The 15497-nt window shown below is 32.5% G+C and overlaps 2 protein-coding genes across 2 annotated transcripts; both read left to right on the forward strand.

Annotated features, from left to right (window-relative positions):
* The first annotated feature begins 2621 nt into the window (after positions 1 to 2621).
* Positions 2622 to 4086, forward strand: LOC127790485 (E3 ubiquitin-protein ligase PUB24-like). Its single transcript, XM_052320024.1, has one exon. It carries the CDS (start codon positions 2749 to 2751, stop codon positions 4021 to 4023), a length of 1275 nt encoding a protein of 424 aa, XP_052175984.1. The 5' UTR covers positions 2622 to 2748; the 3' UTR covers positions 4024 to 4086.
* An 8616-nt stretch (positions 4087 to 12702) lies between these two features.
* Positions 12703 to 14302, forward strand: LOC127789627 (E3 ubiquitin-protein ligase PUB22-like). Its single transcript, XM_052318563.1, has one exon. It carries the CDS (start codon positions 12884 to 12886, stop codon positions 14123 to 14125), a length of 1242 nt encoding a protein of 413 aa, XP_052174523.1. The 5' UTR covers positions 12703 to 12883; the 3' UTR covers positions 14126 to 14302.
* Positions 14303 to 15497: the final 1195 nt, after the last annotated feature.

A 15497-nucleotide genomic window follows, 5' to 3' on the forward strand; every position in this document is an offset into this window, starting at 1 on the left:
CATAATAGAAAAAAATAACTTCTATATCCTCTAATGCATTCTAAAGAATTTAACAAATAGTTTAATAAAAATCTTAAAATGCTTCTTAACTTTATCTTGACCATTTCATATCTTGGTCTGAAAATCATTCCGGACTTATCTTGTTCATTTTAACAAACGATACCTTAAGATACAATTATTTCAACAATTTTGTTATATCATCTCTTCAATTACTTAAATATGTATACATGGCCAATAAACAACTGTACGTAGTAAACAGCATATTTAATGGACCATAATTTTAATAAAATACCTTTTGATATTCCCTCAATATTTACAATCGAATTAGATAAAGGGATTCAATCTCCACTATTATAATCCAACGTATACTAATTAAAATATATATAGTAGAAGGATTTATATTTATATTCTATTTTACTTCCCCATTTCTTATATATTTTGTGTTTGGCATGTCTTACTTGTGCTAATACATCCCTTCCATTGACTCAATGATTATACTCGATCGCATTATTGTGATTTTTTTTTATTCTTTCAATTTTGTATCAAATATATATATATGTGTGTGTGTATGTGCAAATATTTTTTATTAGCATAAAATTTATAAAATATAATAGTAATATATATATATATAGTTGAATGCCGACTTAATTCTACAATATTTTTATATTTGAAGTTCACTGTAACACGTAATTAAAAGTCCATTTGTGTTTAGTACGTATGCTAGCTGTGTATCTAGACTCATTTAGCTTTCTTCGTCAAAGAAGAATACAAACAAAAATATCGAACTTCAAACTTACAAGCGAGAATTTGTAGGTAGTGACACGCTTTAATTTCTTTTTTTTTTTCGATGTGACAGATCATCTATAACACTTTTTTTTTTTTAACTAAACTCCAGATTCATTATTATAGATCGGCCACAAATATAGTGCTGGTACAATCAGGTAACTGCAAACAATTTATATATTGAATTGATTGAAATTTATAAATTAAAAAAACTAAAATTTTGTAAAAAAGAATTAAACTGAACGAAATCAGAAAAACAAATTAAAAACTAAAAAAAATGAACAAAAATTGAAAAAATCAAACAAACCCAAAAAGATAAAACAAACAACCGTCGGTCAATGATTCCAATGATCGTAACCAGCCAATAGATTCTCCCAACTGTGGTGATTTATATATTCAAAAATAAGTTTAATTTAATAGTTAATTTTTTGTAAATCTTAAACTTGCGTTTTTTAAAAAATGTCGCTACCCATGGTCCATGCCAGATTCCGACAATCAAAATAAGTTTAGAAAAATAAGTTTAGTTTTGTTATATTTTGTGATTAAGAATAGATAAATGTAGTGTTTTTATTTTTTTGGGGTTAGTGATTTAGAAATTTAAATATTTGGGATTTTAGGTTTTTTTTAAGTTATAGTTAATTTGGTCTTTTCTCATCATCAAGGTAAATTTTAATTTAATGACATGACACTTTCTCTTTTCTATGTACATATATATTCTACATGACATAGAGTAAGGAGTTAAAACAATAATTATTAATAATTAAAATACACAATCTTGACATTTTTGTATATTAGAGATCAAACACCATATTTTTAATTGTTGAATGAGCACAACAAATTAATCAGTCTATTCAAATACTACCAATTGACAATCCACGTGATATACTACTCGCAAAAACAAGCGCATTCATATACGTATTAACGTTCTATTACGGTAAAACTTAAAATAATTATTTTTAATAATTAAAATATCGAATCTTGAGGTTTTACGCATTAAAAGCTAAATGTCATATTTTTTAATTGTTGAAGAGGCATTGTATGTATTAAACCTATTTCAAAATAGATATATTTATTATCAATTAATAAAAGTGTTTTAATGTTAAAAACAAAATGTATTAGGTGATTGTTAACAAAACCCAAAAAACCATAATAATTTATTGGTAATGTTAATCATTATTTTTAAGACAATAATTAAGATGTCATAGTATTTTATTTTTATATAAAGTGCACTTATTATATTTTATTTTTAATTACAAACAAATATATTATATCTAAAAAAAATACGTTTATTATATTTTATCTATTGCTCAAAATATTATTCTAATATATCAAAGCTGGAGAGACTTACTATTGAAATGCAGAAATGCTAGTTGATCGAACATTTAGAAATGATACTTAATGTGTCATTCTTATATTAATATATTACATTACATATTTAATTAATACAAAGATATAATATATACTAATATTAAATGGCAATCCTAAATATCAATTCACATTTCCCATTGAGATTAGATTGGCCATGCTACCGTTACCATTGATTTTGCAAGCCCTAAAATTGTTTAACATTAGTGGGCAATCAATTAACTTGCCAAAATAAACAAAGCCGGCAGATGTAGGGCCAAACGTGGCGTTAGGGTTGCTGCTAGTTCATATGGGCCACATGGCTACTCTAAAGTTTTCTTCTTTTGACCATTCAATGCCCAATTAGAATAGCTGACCCGGAAAACTGGACCAGTCCCATCTCTCTCTCTCTCTCTCTCTCTCTCAGAGTCAAGTAAGCTAATAAACCAAGCCGAAATCTCTTACCAGCTCACATTTGCTCCCTTCTTCCACACTTCATCATTTAAGCCATCTTTATCTTCTCCTCACTGCTTCATCTCATTGATATGTAGATATTTATATATATATATAACAAGAACATATAAACACACCCATGCACTTAATTGTATATTGTTGGCGGCCATGGATGAAATTGAAGTTCCTCAGTATTTCATCTGCCCCATCTCCCTGCAGGTCATGAAAGATCCGGTGACAGCCATAACCGGCATCACATACGATCGGGAGAGCATCGAGCATTGGCTATTCAAGGCCAAGAACACCACTTGTCCTGTCACCAAACAGCGCCTGCCCAGAGACACCGTCGTCACCCCAAACCACATCCTCCGCCGCATGATCCAAACTTGGACATCCAGCCTCAATGGCTGTAACAATATTACAAGTTCTCGCTCGAAAATATTAGTTGAAGGTGACTTGTTGAGTGGTGGCAATGGATTGAAGGTCATCGACAAACATCCTCTACACAAGGCCCAAGTTTTCGGCCTCATTGGAGATCTATGGTTTCCAAAGCTGCAGATAAAAACCCTAAGAAGACTAGAAGCCTTGGCTGTTGATGAGAATGGAATTAGGAATAGAAAGTTAATGGTCAAAGCTGGTGCCGCAAAGGCTGTGGCTTTCTTTGTTGCAAGACTCTACAAAGCAGGGGAAACTAAGGGTCTGGAGGAAGCACTGAGAATTCTCTACCTTCTTCAAGTCGAAACAAACCTGAGTCTTCCCGAAACTGAACAGATTATCGATTCATTGACATGGGTTTTAGGGCTAGATATTGATGATTACGAAGCAACGGTTAAAAGCCATGCAGTTTTGATACTGAAAACAATCGTGGAAAAGGCAAGTTCCAGTCTACTAGAGATGCTAAAACCCGAATTCTTCCAAAGAATTCTGAGCGCTTTAAGAAAAATCTCTCAACAGGCAATCAAAGCTGCTTGCCAAGTCATGCTAGACGCTTGTCCGTGGGGGAGAAACCGGATAATGATGGTCGAATCTGGGGCGGTTTCCGAGCTCATCGAGCTCGAATTGGGATCGCCGGAAAAGAGAACCACCGAGCTAATCATGGGAGTACTGTTTCATCTGTGTTCCTCCGCCGACGGGAGAGCTCAGCTTCTGAGCCACGCCGCCGGAATTGCGGTGATCACAAAGAGGATTCTGAAGGTTTCTCCGGCGGCGGACGATCGGGCCATGGCAATTCTTTCGATGGTGTGTAAGTTCTCCGGCACAGCTTCGGTTCTTCAGGAGATGCTGAGACTTGGAACGATTACAAAGCTTTGCTTGGTGCTTCAAGTTGAATGTGCCATGCACTTGAAGGACAAAGCAAAAGAAATCCTTAGAGCTCATTCAGTGGCGTGGAAGAACTCTCCTTGCGTTGAAATTACAACTCTCTTAAGCACGTATCTTGGGTAATTAATTTTGTTTAATCCATGTATACATATATATATATATGTTATGTATCTTAGGTAATATTTTTCATGTTGTTTTTGGGTACTCGGCCTATTGTTCTGAAACCAAAGTAGCTGGTAGGGTACGTAATTGTACAAAACCCTATATGATATATATTAATTCTTCATCAATTTGTGATAATCGTTAATGAATATAATTACAAGATTTCCAAACTAATTTCTAATTTCTTCACAGGATTTCATTTATGATATGTGTGGAGTAGGGATTTATGGAATGAAAGGGAAAAGAAAAAATGGGTGTGGTTGAGTGATGTAATGTATGCTAATTCCATTTTAGTGTTTGGAGTGGTGTCAATAAAATAATTTTTTAAATAAAATTTTTAATAATATATGAACTCATGACGACCAATTTGTAAAGTATAATTTACAACTAAATCAAGAATTTTTTTAATTCTTACTTGTAGAAAAAGAAAAATTAAAGTATATTTAAAATTTCCTCTAATATATACTCATATACACACACAAGGCGTCGTATATGTGCGTGTGTGTATCGAAAAATCCTTGTTTCAAATTGGGGTCACAAATGGCTCGAACCATTTACGAGCAGCTCGATGTCCAGCTCAACAAAATCTCATTCGAGCTTATTCGTTAAAATAAATGAGTTGAATTTAAATGTAATTTTAAAACTTGATTTATAAATGAGTCGAACTTGAGCTTAATAAAACTCAGCTCATTAAAAGTTATGAACGTATTCGATTAAAAATTCATGAATACTGATAGAGTTGATTAAAGACTCATAAATATACTCGATTAAAAGTTCTTGAATATTTGGTGAACAATTTCATTTATAAATACATTAATACATTTACTTATAATTTCATAAATATATTATTTAACATAAAGTTATCAAACTTTAAATTATTATAATAATATAATTAAAATAATATAATATATGTATATATAATAAAATAAAATAACAAATTAGGTTTAAACAAAATAACAGATTCTAGCGACTCTAAACCTGCTAGCGAGCCCAAGCTCAAGCTCACCAACAAGTGCTTGAGCTCAACCTTGAGCTTGGCTTGTATTATGGGTATTTTTCAAACCACTTTTTTTATGAGCTGGACTCGACCTAGCAGACAGGCTCGATCTCCTAAAACCTAATAGGCCCAAGGCCGAGGTCGTCAAAACAAGGTCGCACATTGTCAAAACTTGAGCTCAAACCACAGAATCAAGCGAGCTCCCAATTATGCTTCCAGTTCGCTGGCTTAACTATTCAACTCGCATAACAACAAGACCATGGAACAATCGGAGGCAGGGACCCACCTACCTTACTTGAGGCAAATTAGATCCCTGATAATAGGGAAGTACCCACTCTCGATTTTATGGAATCGATAAGAATATCTTGTCCCCATGATGTCATCCTTCCACTTTTGTATTTTATTAAAATTGTAAACATCCCACATTATAAATAGAAGTCAAAACACCATTATAAGGGGATGAACAATAATGATATACTATTACTATGTCGGAATAACCAGAGAATAGTTATGGGTTAGACATTATTCTAGTTGAATCACGTAAAAACTTCTCAGTATGTGACTTATTATTTATTTTTATTTGTTCCTACTCTTTGCATTTGTGCTCATTTTTCTAATTATGAGCCTACGAATCACAATCGACCAACTCCAAACATCAACAGCTTGTCAACCTTTCAACGAGCCGAGCTCAAACTCCTTGAAAGTAGCTCGTGAGGTGAGCATGAGCTCAATAAATCTTAACTCGACTTAATTCGATTACAACATTATTTCAAATATATATAGCATTAATTAAGAGATTTGTCCATCTCGACAACGATTTGCAGCCAAGCATGTCATTTTTCTAATTTTTAGTTTCTTTTGTTTTTGTTAGGCAAAGACAACTTGTTTAACCATCTCTGTTGTCTTCTGGATTTTTTAATCTTTTCTAATTATAGGAAAAGCATGGCATTTTGTAAGACAAGTTATAGGATCTGTTGGTGGTAGACAATATTTTTTGAATTTTTTATTTCTAATTTTACAATTAAACAAATTATAACATTTTATGTTTCAAAATTAATAATATTCATTTTTTAAAAAATTTGGAAAATATGTTTTTATGTTTTCTAATTTATATGACAAAGTTGAAAATTTTAAAAATTAAGACCTTGTTCGGATTTAGAAAATATATTAACAAGTAAAGATATGCTAATATTTTATATTTAAAAAAAATCAAATAATTGATTTTAAGAAAATTTAAAAACATAAAAAAGGATATTTTCTAACTTGTAGTATAATAAAAAAATAAAAAACTAATTTTTTTTATTTTCTAATGAGAGACTCAAATATTCAACAAAAATTAAAATAAAAAAACAAAAAATATTTTCTACAACTAAACAAACCTTGAGTTTTTTTAGTTTCAAACTGAAGGTTCAATAAAAAATTAAAAATATAAAATATTCTCTACTACTAAACAGAAGCTATAATTTATAGAAGCCTCTACATTTATGCATGCATGTTAATTTTTAAGCTTCTCCTAACTCCTAAGAGTGACCCAAATTAATTCTGAATGTGTTACTCAGTTTGGTCATTGGCACGCGCATGCATGGTGGATCGTTATCCGTATCGTGTTGAACATTTTGCATTGAATATATATATATATATGCATGGAGTTCAGGGAAAAAACAATTATCTAAATTAAGCCAAAAAAATAATAAGAAATATATATATAAACACCAAACTATACCTTATAAATACATATATTGTGAAAAAGGTGATGTTTTGGCTGAATCAGATTTTAGATTTTTCATGCAATAATTAAATACGTTACGTGTACCATAGATTCAGATTCATTATTCTTGGTCTGGTCAATGATAGAAACAGTTCAAAGTTATTTAATACAAAATCCATCGGCAATGGCATATATATATATAGAGAGAGAGGGCTTTCATTTTTAAATGTAGTGCGTGCGTGCCTCTCCTAGAAATTTCAGGCACCTTCTTCTCGGAATTCAATTTACAAGGCTTGACCAAGTTCTCCTACGTACCACCGGGCCTTATTGGGCCTAAGCCTAGCCAGTAGACTAATTTGCATGTTGCATCTTCTTTTCTCATCCTCCTTTGTTGTAAATGTTCTCCTGCTAATTAATTTATTTTATGAGATTAAGTATATGTTTTAATAATCTCAATTACATGAATATAGGAATTGAACCTAAACACCTCTGCCTTGCCTATGCTTCAATTTCATCCACGTTTTTGGTATTTAGGGAACGGATATTCCCTCAATACTTTGTTACTCATCAATTAACTTACATAAAAATTTAATTAAAAATATTCTACTTCTAAATATTAACTAGTTTCTCAATCATGATTTTCTATATTGTGTACATGTCTTTTTTAGTATGTTATGTAGATGTCACACATTTCAAATTAATGTTCAATTTTAAAAGTTAAAAATATACAGCAATGTACGTACGTATTAACAGAGAAAAAAAAAATTTAAGATCCAAAAATTAAAATTAAAATTAATAGATATAAAGATTACAAAAAAAAATTACTCAAGTTATATTATATCTAGATAGAAAAATAAGATTATGAATATAAATGAAATAAAATAGAATTATTTAAAATTATGTGTAGCAATCTCCTTTTTTTTTTTTTTTGCCATTCATACCCGCTTAATTTAAAAATTCATGTTCATACCTGACCCGTTCGAGATTCAGTTCATGGGAATGCTGAAACTACCACCAATCCTGCACTGCTGATATATTTTGGAAACTTATTAATTTTTCAGTGCTACATCTTTCAGTAAATTAATTAATTAAGGTCATGAAATTGATATTTTACTTAATTTCCATTAGTCACCTAAATTGGGATCATTTGGATGTCTCATTGCAATTTCAGAATCTATTATACAACAAAATTTCTTTTCAGGTTTTGTTGTGATGTTAGAGAATTCGGATTTGAGGTACGTACTACTGGTTAATTTTTGTAAATATAGAATTTTTAGTAGTTGAAGTAATTTTTCACGATTAAATTAGTAACTAAATTTTAAAAAATGAACAAAAGGAAAGAATGATGAGTAGGTTAAGCTATATCTTCTCTTTTTTTTCTTTTTTATCTCAAGAGGATTTAGGGGTTATATAGTCTAAATGAGAGTAATTTGAGTTTGAGTTTTATTGAATCTTTTCTTGTGATGTGCCTTAGCTAGCCTTAAATGATACGTGACCCATATTTAGAAATGACACTTTGTCACCTATCATCTTAGTCACCCCTCCTCACCTTGCAAAAGTACAATGTATCGTTTGAAATCCGTAAAAATTTGACCATAATTAATTTAGTCTAAAACCTTTAACGCGTCCTAATTAGTAAGTAAGTTGATAATGGTTTGAAAGCCTTCTAGCTAGGTACAAATATTTTAATATAATCATTCACATGTTTAATTTTTTCGATCACTAATTGTTAATTATTAATGAATTGCTTCCACATTGCATTTATATATGTATAACTTAGCTGCGATCCATGAACATTAAAGGAAAATATTTATACTTACAACCCATGAAACTAATTAAGGAGCGTTTTCCATTGTGTTAATATATGTTTTTTGTGCTACCAAAGATGTGTTTTGTCCTAATCTCTCCTGATCTCCTCTAAATGAATGGATTTTGGTGACGTATATACGTACGTGATCCTTCAAATTCTCATTGAGCATTTGGGGTTCATATATGGAGTAAAACGAATTAATTTTAGGGTTAATTAACAAAAAATATATTAAATTTTAATTATATTTTTAATTAACAAAAAACATATACGTTAATTTTCAAATAATATTGTTTGGGACATTAGTTGTTATACGAGTTTTCTTAATTGATACGAACCACTACTAGTTTGAATTAATGATTCAAAACATATATAATAATTAGTTAACATTACGTATAAGAAGACGAAGCAGAGTTAATTAGCTGGTTAAACACATCTCTTGAATGCATGTATCATGTGTTTTTCAAGCTATATATTTATCTATTTTTTTAATTGATTTTAATATTATTTATAATTATATGTCTTTACTTGAAAGTGTTATTATTAGTGTCTTTTATATATATAAAAGAGTGTTCACACAAAAAATGTATGTGAAAAGTGGGATTGCATACACCACCTCACGAATGGATAACTATGACTCAACAACTTGGATTAGTTAATGTAATGGTTTTGGAGGATGAGTAAACCATTTTTTGGGGGTTAATCATAGATGATAATTAGTCAATCGCTCAATTAAGTTAAGATTAAGTCTACTTTTGTAGATTTTTTATATAAAAAATAAATGCACCAAAATCATTTAAGATTGTGTTGCTTTGCGTTAGGGGCAAAGTCATTGATCTAATTTTAGATTCTTTAAATCTTAAAATTTTAAGTATATCATTTAGTTATATAATTATTAAAAGCATTTAAATGTATATTAAAAGATAAAAAAAATTAGGGTATCATTTTAGTTGATAAAATTTGGAACGCAAATATTTCAACTAACACAATTTAATGAAAATAAATAAATTTATGGGGTTGGGTTGGTGGGTCACCCTAATCTAGTAGTGCACGCACGTGCAACGGTGTTGAGTCCGCGTCATGTGGGGGGAGTGGCTGTAAATCGGGTACTCCTTATCCTTATTCGACTCGTTTTCGTCGTCTTTAATTTGAAGTTTGGACGATTCAATCAAACACGTCAAATACGCTGGCACACCCTCCTTCCTTCTCATCATGTAACTGCTACTTGTGACAAAAGCTCAGCTCGATCGCCACTGTTATCACTCGTCATTTCCCTGGCTGCGCTTTATTTATCCACCATTATTTTCTGCTCAACAAATAAATAAATAATACAGAATTGAGTGATTATTATATTTTATTTTGAGAGTGAAATTATTAGTTACTATATTTTTAAAAAGATTAAATAAGTTATTATATTTTTTAATAATTTAAAGTTAAGTTGATCACTGTATATATATTTCAAAAAGAGTCATATAAATTATTATTATTATTATTATACTTTTAAACCTAATATTGTATTAATCAGGTTATTTTTAAAATATAGTGAATAATTTTTCTAAAGTCATGGGTTTCCTTGAAAATCCTGTTGGGCGGGTCGGTTGGGGCAGGCAGCTGTTCATCGATCGATGTGTTGTACCATCGTCATTCGTCAGCCTTTCATTACCTTATCCGTTTTGGTTGCTCGCAATTTAGGTTGACGCTGCTGGTACCGCATGTTAGCATGGAAATAAAAGTATATAAAAGAATGGTGGTTGGCTTGTATATATGGCAGTGGCACCATCTGTTCAATAAGAAAAACCTATATTTTGAAATTAAAATTGTTGAGATTAAAATAATAATATTATTATTATTATTAAAAATAAAGTCATCTCTCTATAAATTTAAGTTTTTTTGATAGTGAGAGGAAGGAGGTGGCGTGTTAGATTAAAATAATAATATAATTTAATACATATAGTATTTTTATTATTTAAAATAATTATTCAACAATAATATATATGTAGCAAAAACAATAATGTTATGTTAATAAATTGTTTATAAAATTTTCAAAAAAAAAAATAACATAATATGCATAGAGTTGCCACTAATTAAATACTCACTGACCTGAATTTACATGCATAGGAGGGTGGCCCTTAACTAGAGACACAATGCACTTAACTAGTTTGTAATTAAACAAGCAAACAAACAAATTTGCAGTTAATTTGCACTCAAATTTCGATAAACTAATAGGGTTCACTTCAAAAAAAGGAAAAATAAATTAGGGTTCAATATATTCTTTAGGTTTGAATAATTTAAATGCTAAGTTTATGTTGCATGAGAGGCTAATTTCAAAAGTTGAAGTTTAACTTTATATTCGTTGCATTTAACTTAAATATAGAGAGTTCGGAAAGCTTTTTTTTTTTTTTTTTTAAATTTGGTTAATTTTATGAGTTTGATTGAAAATCGTTTTTTTTTTTTTCTTTTTTGCTATAATTGAGATTAAAGCTTAGGGCAACAAAAAATACAAGCAAAATAAATAAGATGAATTGTGCATACCCATTTTAAGGGTTTTGTTTTTTTTTTTGTTTTTTTTTTTTTTGGGGGGGGGGGGTGCAGTTTTCATACTATGCCCTGAGGGCATTCTAATCAATAAAAAATAAGAAATATTCAAAAAGTCATTTAATAAAATATAATAAATACACCTTATTCTATTTTGTTAGGATAAAAAATCCATTTTAAATAATAAAAGAAATAATGATTTATTAGAAATAATATTCATTCCTTTACCTACTAATTAATTAACTTCACTAGAAACATAAAAATGGGATCTCATCTTTATCTTTTTCTATTTTTATGGTGTGTAAACGTGTAACATATCAATCAATGTATGAATATTATAAAAAATCACAATTAAGCGTTTAAATATAGTAACATTTAGTTGATATTGTACAAAAAATCTGGTTCAATAAATTACCTATTTTTATTGCTGGGTGAACATTCCATCTAAAGCTATCTTGAGCAACCTTGCTCCATCTCGCCAAGACTATCTTTGGCGAGATTTCTCCAAAAATCTCGCTCTAGCTATGCTCGCTATCGCCAGTTCATTTCGTCAAATTTTTTATAATCTCAAAATGCCTCACTATTATTGGCAATCAGATTCTCCTCGCCATCTCTCCCCTACCCCCCAACTGCCATCAACGCGCCTCCAACGGCCATCAACAAAAAAGAGAAGAGAAGGATCGATAAGACAAAAAGATGAAATTGGTCGAACCCAACTTCAGATCGAGCAGCGACGACTCCAGACAACTCCAAATCAAGCAGTGGCCACTAATGGTTGTGGCATATTCTTGGGGAATAGATTGACCGTTGGATGAGTGATTTTGGGATTTTTTTGATTTTGGCAGCGGGTTTGTTTTTTGTGATTTTTTGTATTTATTTTTATATTGAATAAGTGATATTTTGTATATTTGATTATTTTATATATTTAATTATTAATTTTATCTATACGTGTATGTGATTATTTTATATATTTAATTATTAATTTTGTATGTGTATATTTAATTATTGATTATATATATTAAAATAAATAAAATTAAAATTTATTAATAAATAAATAAAATAGTAAGTGAAATAGAGAAAATAATAGGGTTGTTAGATTAGATACAATTTTTTAGATAAAATTAAAATAAAAAATAAATTATTTATAATATAATAGAAATTAAGATTAAGAGTTTTGTTAGACATAGGCCAATACGATGCTTCGAGTGGCAGACGCCCATACCGTTGGGCCCATCAGCGGCGGCCGCCTATTAAGATTTAAGACATGCACTCAACGTTCCAAGAGCCGTTGTCGGCCGCATACTTACGTGATTTCGTTAAATACGAACAGACGCGCCCAAATAAAACAGCACGAGTTGGAGAGAGAGAGAACCTCATACCCCAAATTTCTAGAGAGAGAAAGTCAATGGAGCGAGGGTCATCAATTCAGGACCGGGTATTAGTTTCTTCCTCGAGCCTTTCAATGTATTAATATCCAGAAAAAGTCTTCTCTCTCTCAGCGCTTTCGTTTTCCGTGTTTTGAGACTTTCTCATTTTGAATATCTGTCTTGTACACACGCAAAAGACGTATATATAAACAAACGGCATCGCCTCTTGCCTTCTTCAAACCAACCTTCTTCAAACCAATCCACACCTGTCTTCATCTTCTACTCTTCTACTCTCAATTAACACTACCATTTTCCTTTTGTTTTCTGCTCATACAACAATCTAGGCTTTATTTGTTTGATCATTTTCTCATCTGGATTTTGAATCTTGATCTTCTTGTTAGCTTCAAATGGATGAAATCGAAGTTCCTCCCTACTTTCTCTGCCCCATCTCTCTGGAAATCATGAAAGATCCGGTGACTGTGTCGACTGGCATAACATACGACCGGGAAAGCATCGAGAAGTGGATATTTTCCGGGAGAAACAACACGTGCCCGGTCACTAAACAAGCCCTTAATTCAGACACCGATTTGACGCCAAACCACACTCTTCGCCGGCTGATCCAATCTTGGTGCACCATGAACGCTTCCCACGGCGTCGAGAGGATCCCAACGCCGAAGCCTCCGGTCAGCAAAGCCCAGATCGCGAAACTTCTGAATGATGCCACATCGCCACACTCCCAAATAAAGTGCCTCAGAAGACTCCGATCCATGGCGTCCACCAGTGAATCCAACAAAAGGTCCCTGGAAGCCGCCGGCGCCGCCGAGTTCTTAGCTTCACTCGTCATCTTCAACACCAACAATAATAATACTTCAACAGAAGCAGTAGTTTATGAAGATGGGTTCGATTCCACAAGAGCTAGAGACGATGCCCTAGGAATCCTCCACAATCTCCAACTCTCCGACAAAGGGCTCAGGTCCCTCGTCGGAAAAAATGGCGAATTCGTAGACTCCTTAATGCGTGTTATCCAAAGCGCGAGCTATGAGTCTCAAACCTACGCTGTCTTTCTTTTGAAATCCATTTTCGAAGTGGCCGATCCAATGCAGTTAACAAATTTAAAGCCCCAATTTTTCTCCGAGCTAGTCCAGCTCTTGCATGATCAAATCTCTTCCAAGGCATCAAAAGCAACGCTTCAAATTCTGATCACTCTTTCGCCACTTGGCCGGAACAGAATCAAAGCCGTTGAAGCCGGGGCAGTGTCTGTTTTGATCGATCAGCTCCTCGATTCATCCGAGAAGAGGGCTTGCGAGATGATGCTGGTGCTTTTGGACCAGTTATGCCAATGCGCAGAAGGAAGAGCCGAGTTGTTGAAGCACGGAGCCGGATTAGCGATTGTGTCGAAGAAAATACTTCGGGTTTCGAAGGTGGGGAGCGAAAGGGCGGTTAGGATTCTCTTCTCCATTTCGAAGTTTTCTGCAACTCCGAGTGTTGTTCAAGAGATGTTGCAGCTGGGAGTTGTGGCGAAGCTATGTTTGGTGCTTCAAGTTGACAGCGGTAGCTCGGCCAAGGAGCGAGCAAGAGAGATCCTTAAATTGCATGCTAGGCATTGGAAGAACTCTGCTTGTACTGTCCTCTCTTCCGATCCATGTTGATTGGTTTTGAGAAAGGGAGAGATTTCTCGTTTATTTTTGTACATTCATCTCATAGTTTGAATATTTGAAGATATATAGGAGAGGTGGGGCGGCGAGGGAAGTGCCAATTAACTTATTTTTTATTTGTTTCAATGTGTAAATGGATTTGCTAATACTTGAAAAATTCTTTTTTATGAACTTTTTGCTCATGAAAATGATGATAATAAAGAGCAACGATTAATAATTGTTGTTCTGATATGTGTATGCTGATCTCAATGTTCGTTCGCATCTCTAGTATGGTTAAAAGCGATGATTGGACTGCTATAGTGTTAGCTCGGTTTGGGGTGCTAATTCTTCTCTACAACTTTGTTCTCCTTCGGTTTCAAGTAGTTGTCAGCTGTTAATTGGTATAATATTAATTTCATTCCACCTTTTGTTTGCAATTTCAGGAATTTGATTTGTGTAAAGTTCGCTGGATATGCTGCTTATTTGAATATTTTTTACTTGGTGAAAGAAAATAATTGCGATTCTTAGTGTTCATCAAACTCATTTTTGGAACTCCACAATAAGCCATCTCTTTTGCTACTGTATTAGCCTAGCCTGCTGTATATGGAAAGAAAAAGGTTAAAATCCAACATCTATTCGCTTCAAGCAATATTTCCTTCAAAGTCCCTCCTACTGTTGCAGAAAACCTTCATATCCATTAAAGAATCAGACTCTCAAATTAAGCTTGGTCTACGAAAAATTAAAAATACAGAAAGCCAAGAGAATCTTGAAAGGTTCTTTTCCTTTCCTTGATTCAAACACCCAAAGCAACAAACACATTTAAAAATATGCATATTCGATCTCAGTTTCAAGGTCTTCTTTTCTTTTTCTTTTTTTATGTCTCAACAGTTGGTGCGGTGGCTAGATCAATGCATCACCGAAAAGATGATGAGTGGTCGGATTGATCAAGAAAATGTAAACACGTATAGAGGTTATTATAATAATTGGGGTTGGTCGATCTCATCATCAGCCACCCATGTACAGTTCAATGTGATTAATTGGAATCAGTTTGAGTTTACCCACCAGAAAATAAAAGATCGGCAGCGCGACGTTAGAAAGATCTGCCACGCCACCTAACGAAATAAAGAAAATGAAATAAAGAAATGGGCAAAGTTTGATGTACAAACAAACTGACGTTGTCAACATGTTCGGCCGAAATTGGTGGACTGGGATTGTGGGAACTAAATAAATAGAACTTTTTTTCAGGATTTTCTCACACTAAAGCATATTTTGAATTCTAATGCCTGATTTTACGAACGTTTGAAACGTCTTATTCTTCGAGAAGGGGAGGAAGATTTCGGCGACGGCACCTTCCTTAGACGTCGATTGTGATATTAAATTTTAACCA

The sequence above is a fragment of the Diospyros lotus genome, chromosome 14 (assembly GCF_014633365.1).
Source record: "Diospyros lotus cultivar Yz01 chromosome 14, ASM1463336v1, whole genome shotgun sequence".
Taxonomy (NCBI): domain Eukaryota; kingdom Viridiplantae; phylum Streptophyta; class Magnoliopsida; order Ericales; family Ebenaceae; genus Diospyros; species Diospyros lotus.

Coding starts and splice junctions, on each gene's coding strand:
- LOC127789627 (XM_052318563.1), top strand. CDS start 12,884: ATGGATGAAATCGAAGTTCCTCCCTACTTTCTCTGCCCCATCTCTCTG.
- LOC127790485 (XM_052320024.1), top strand. CDS start 2,749: ATGGATGAAATTGAAGTTCCTCAGTATTTCATCTGCCCCATCTCCCTG.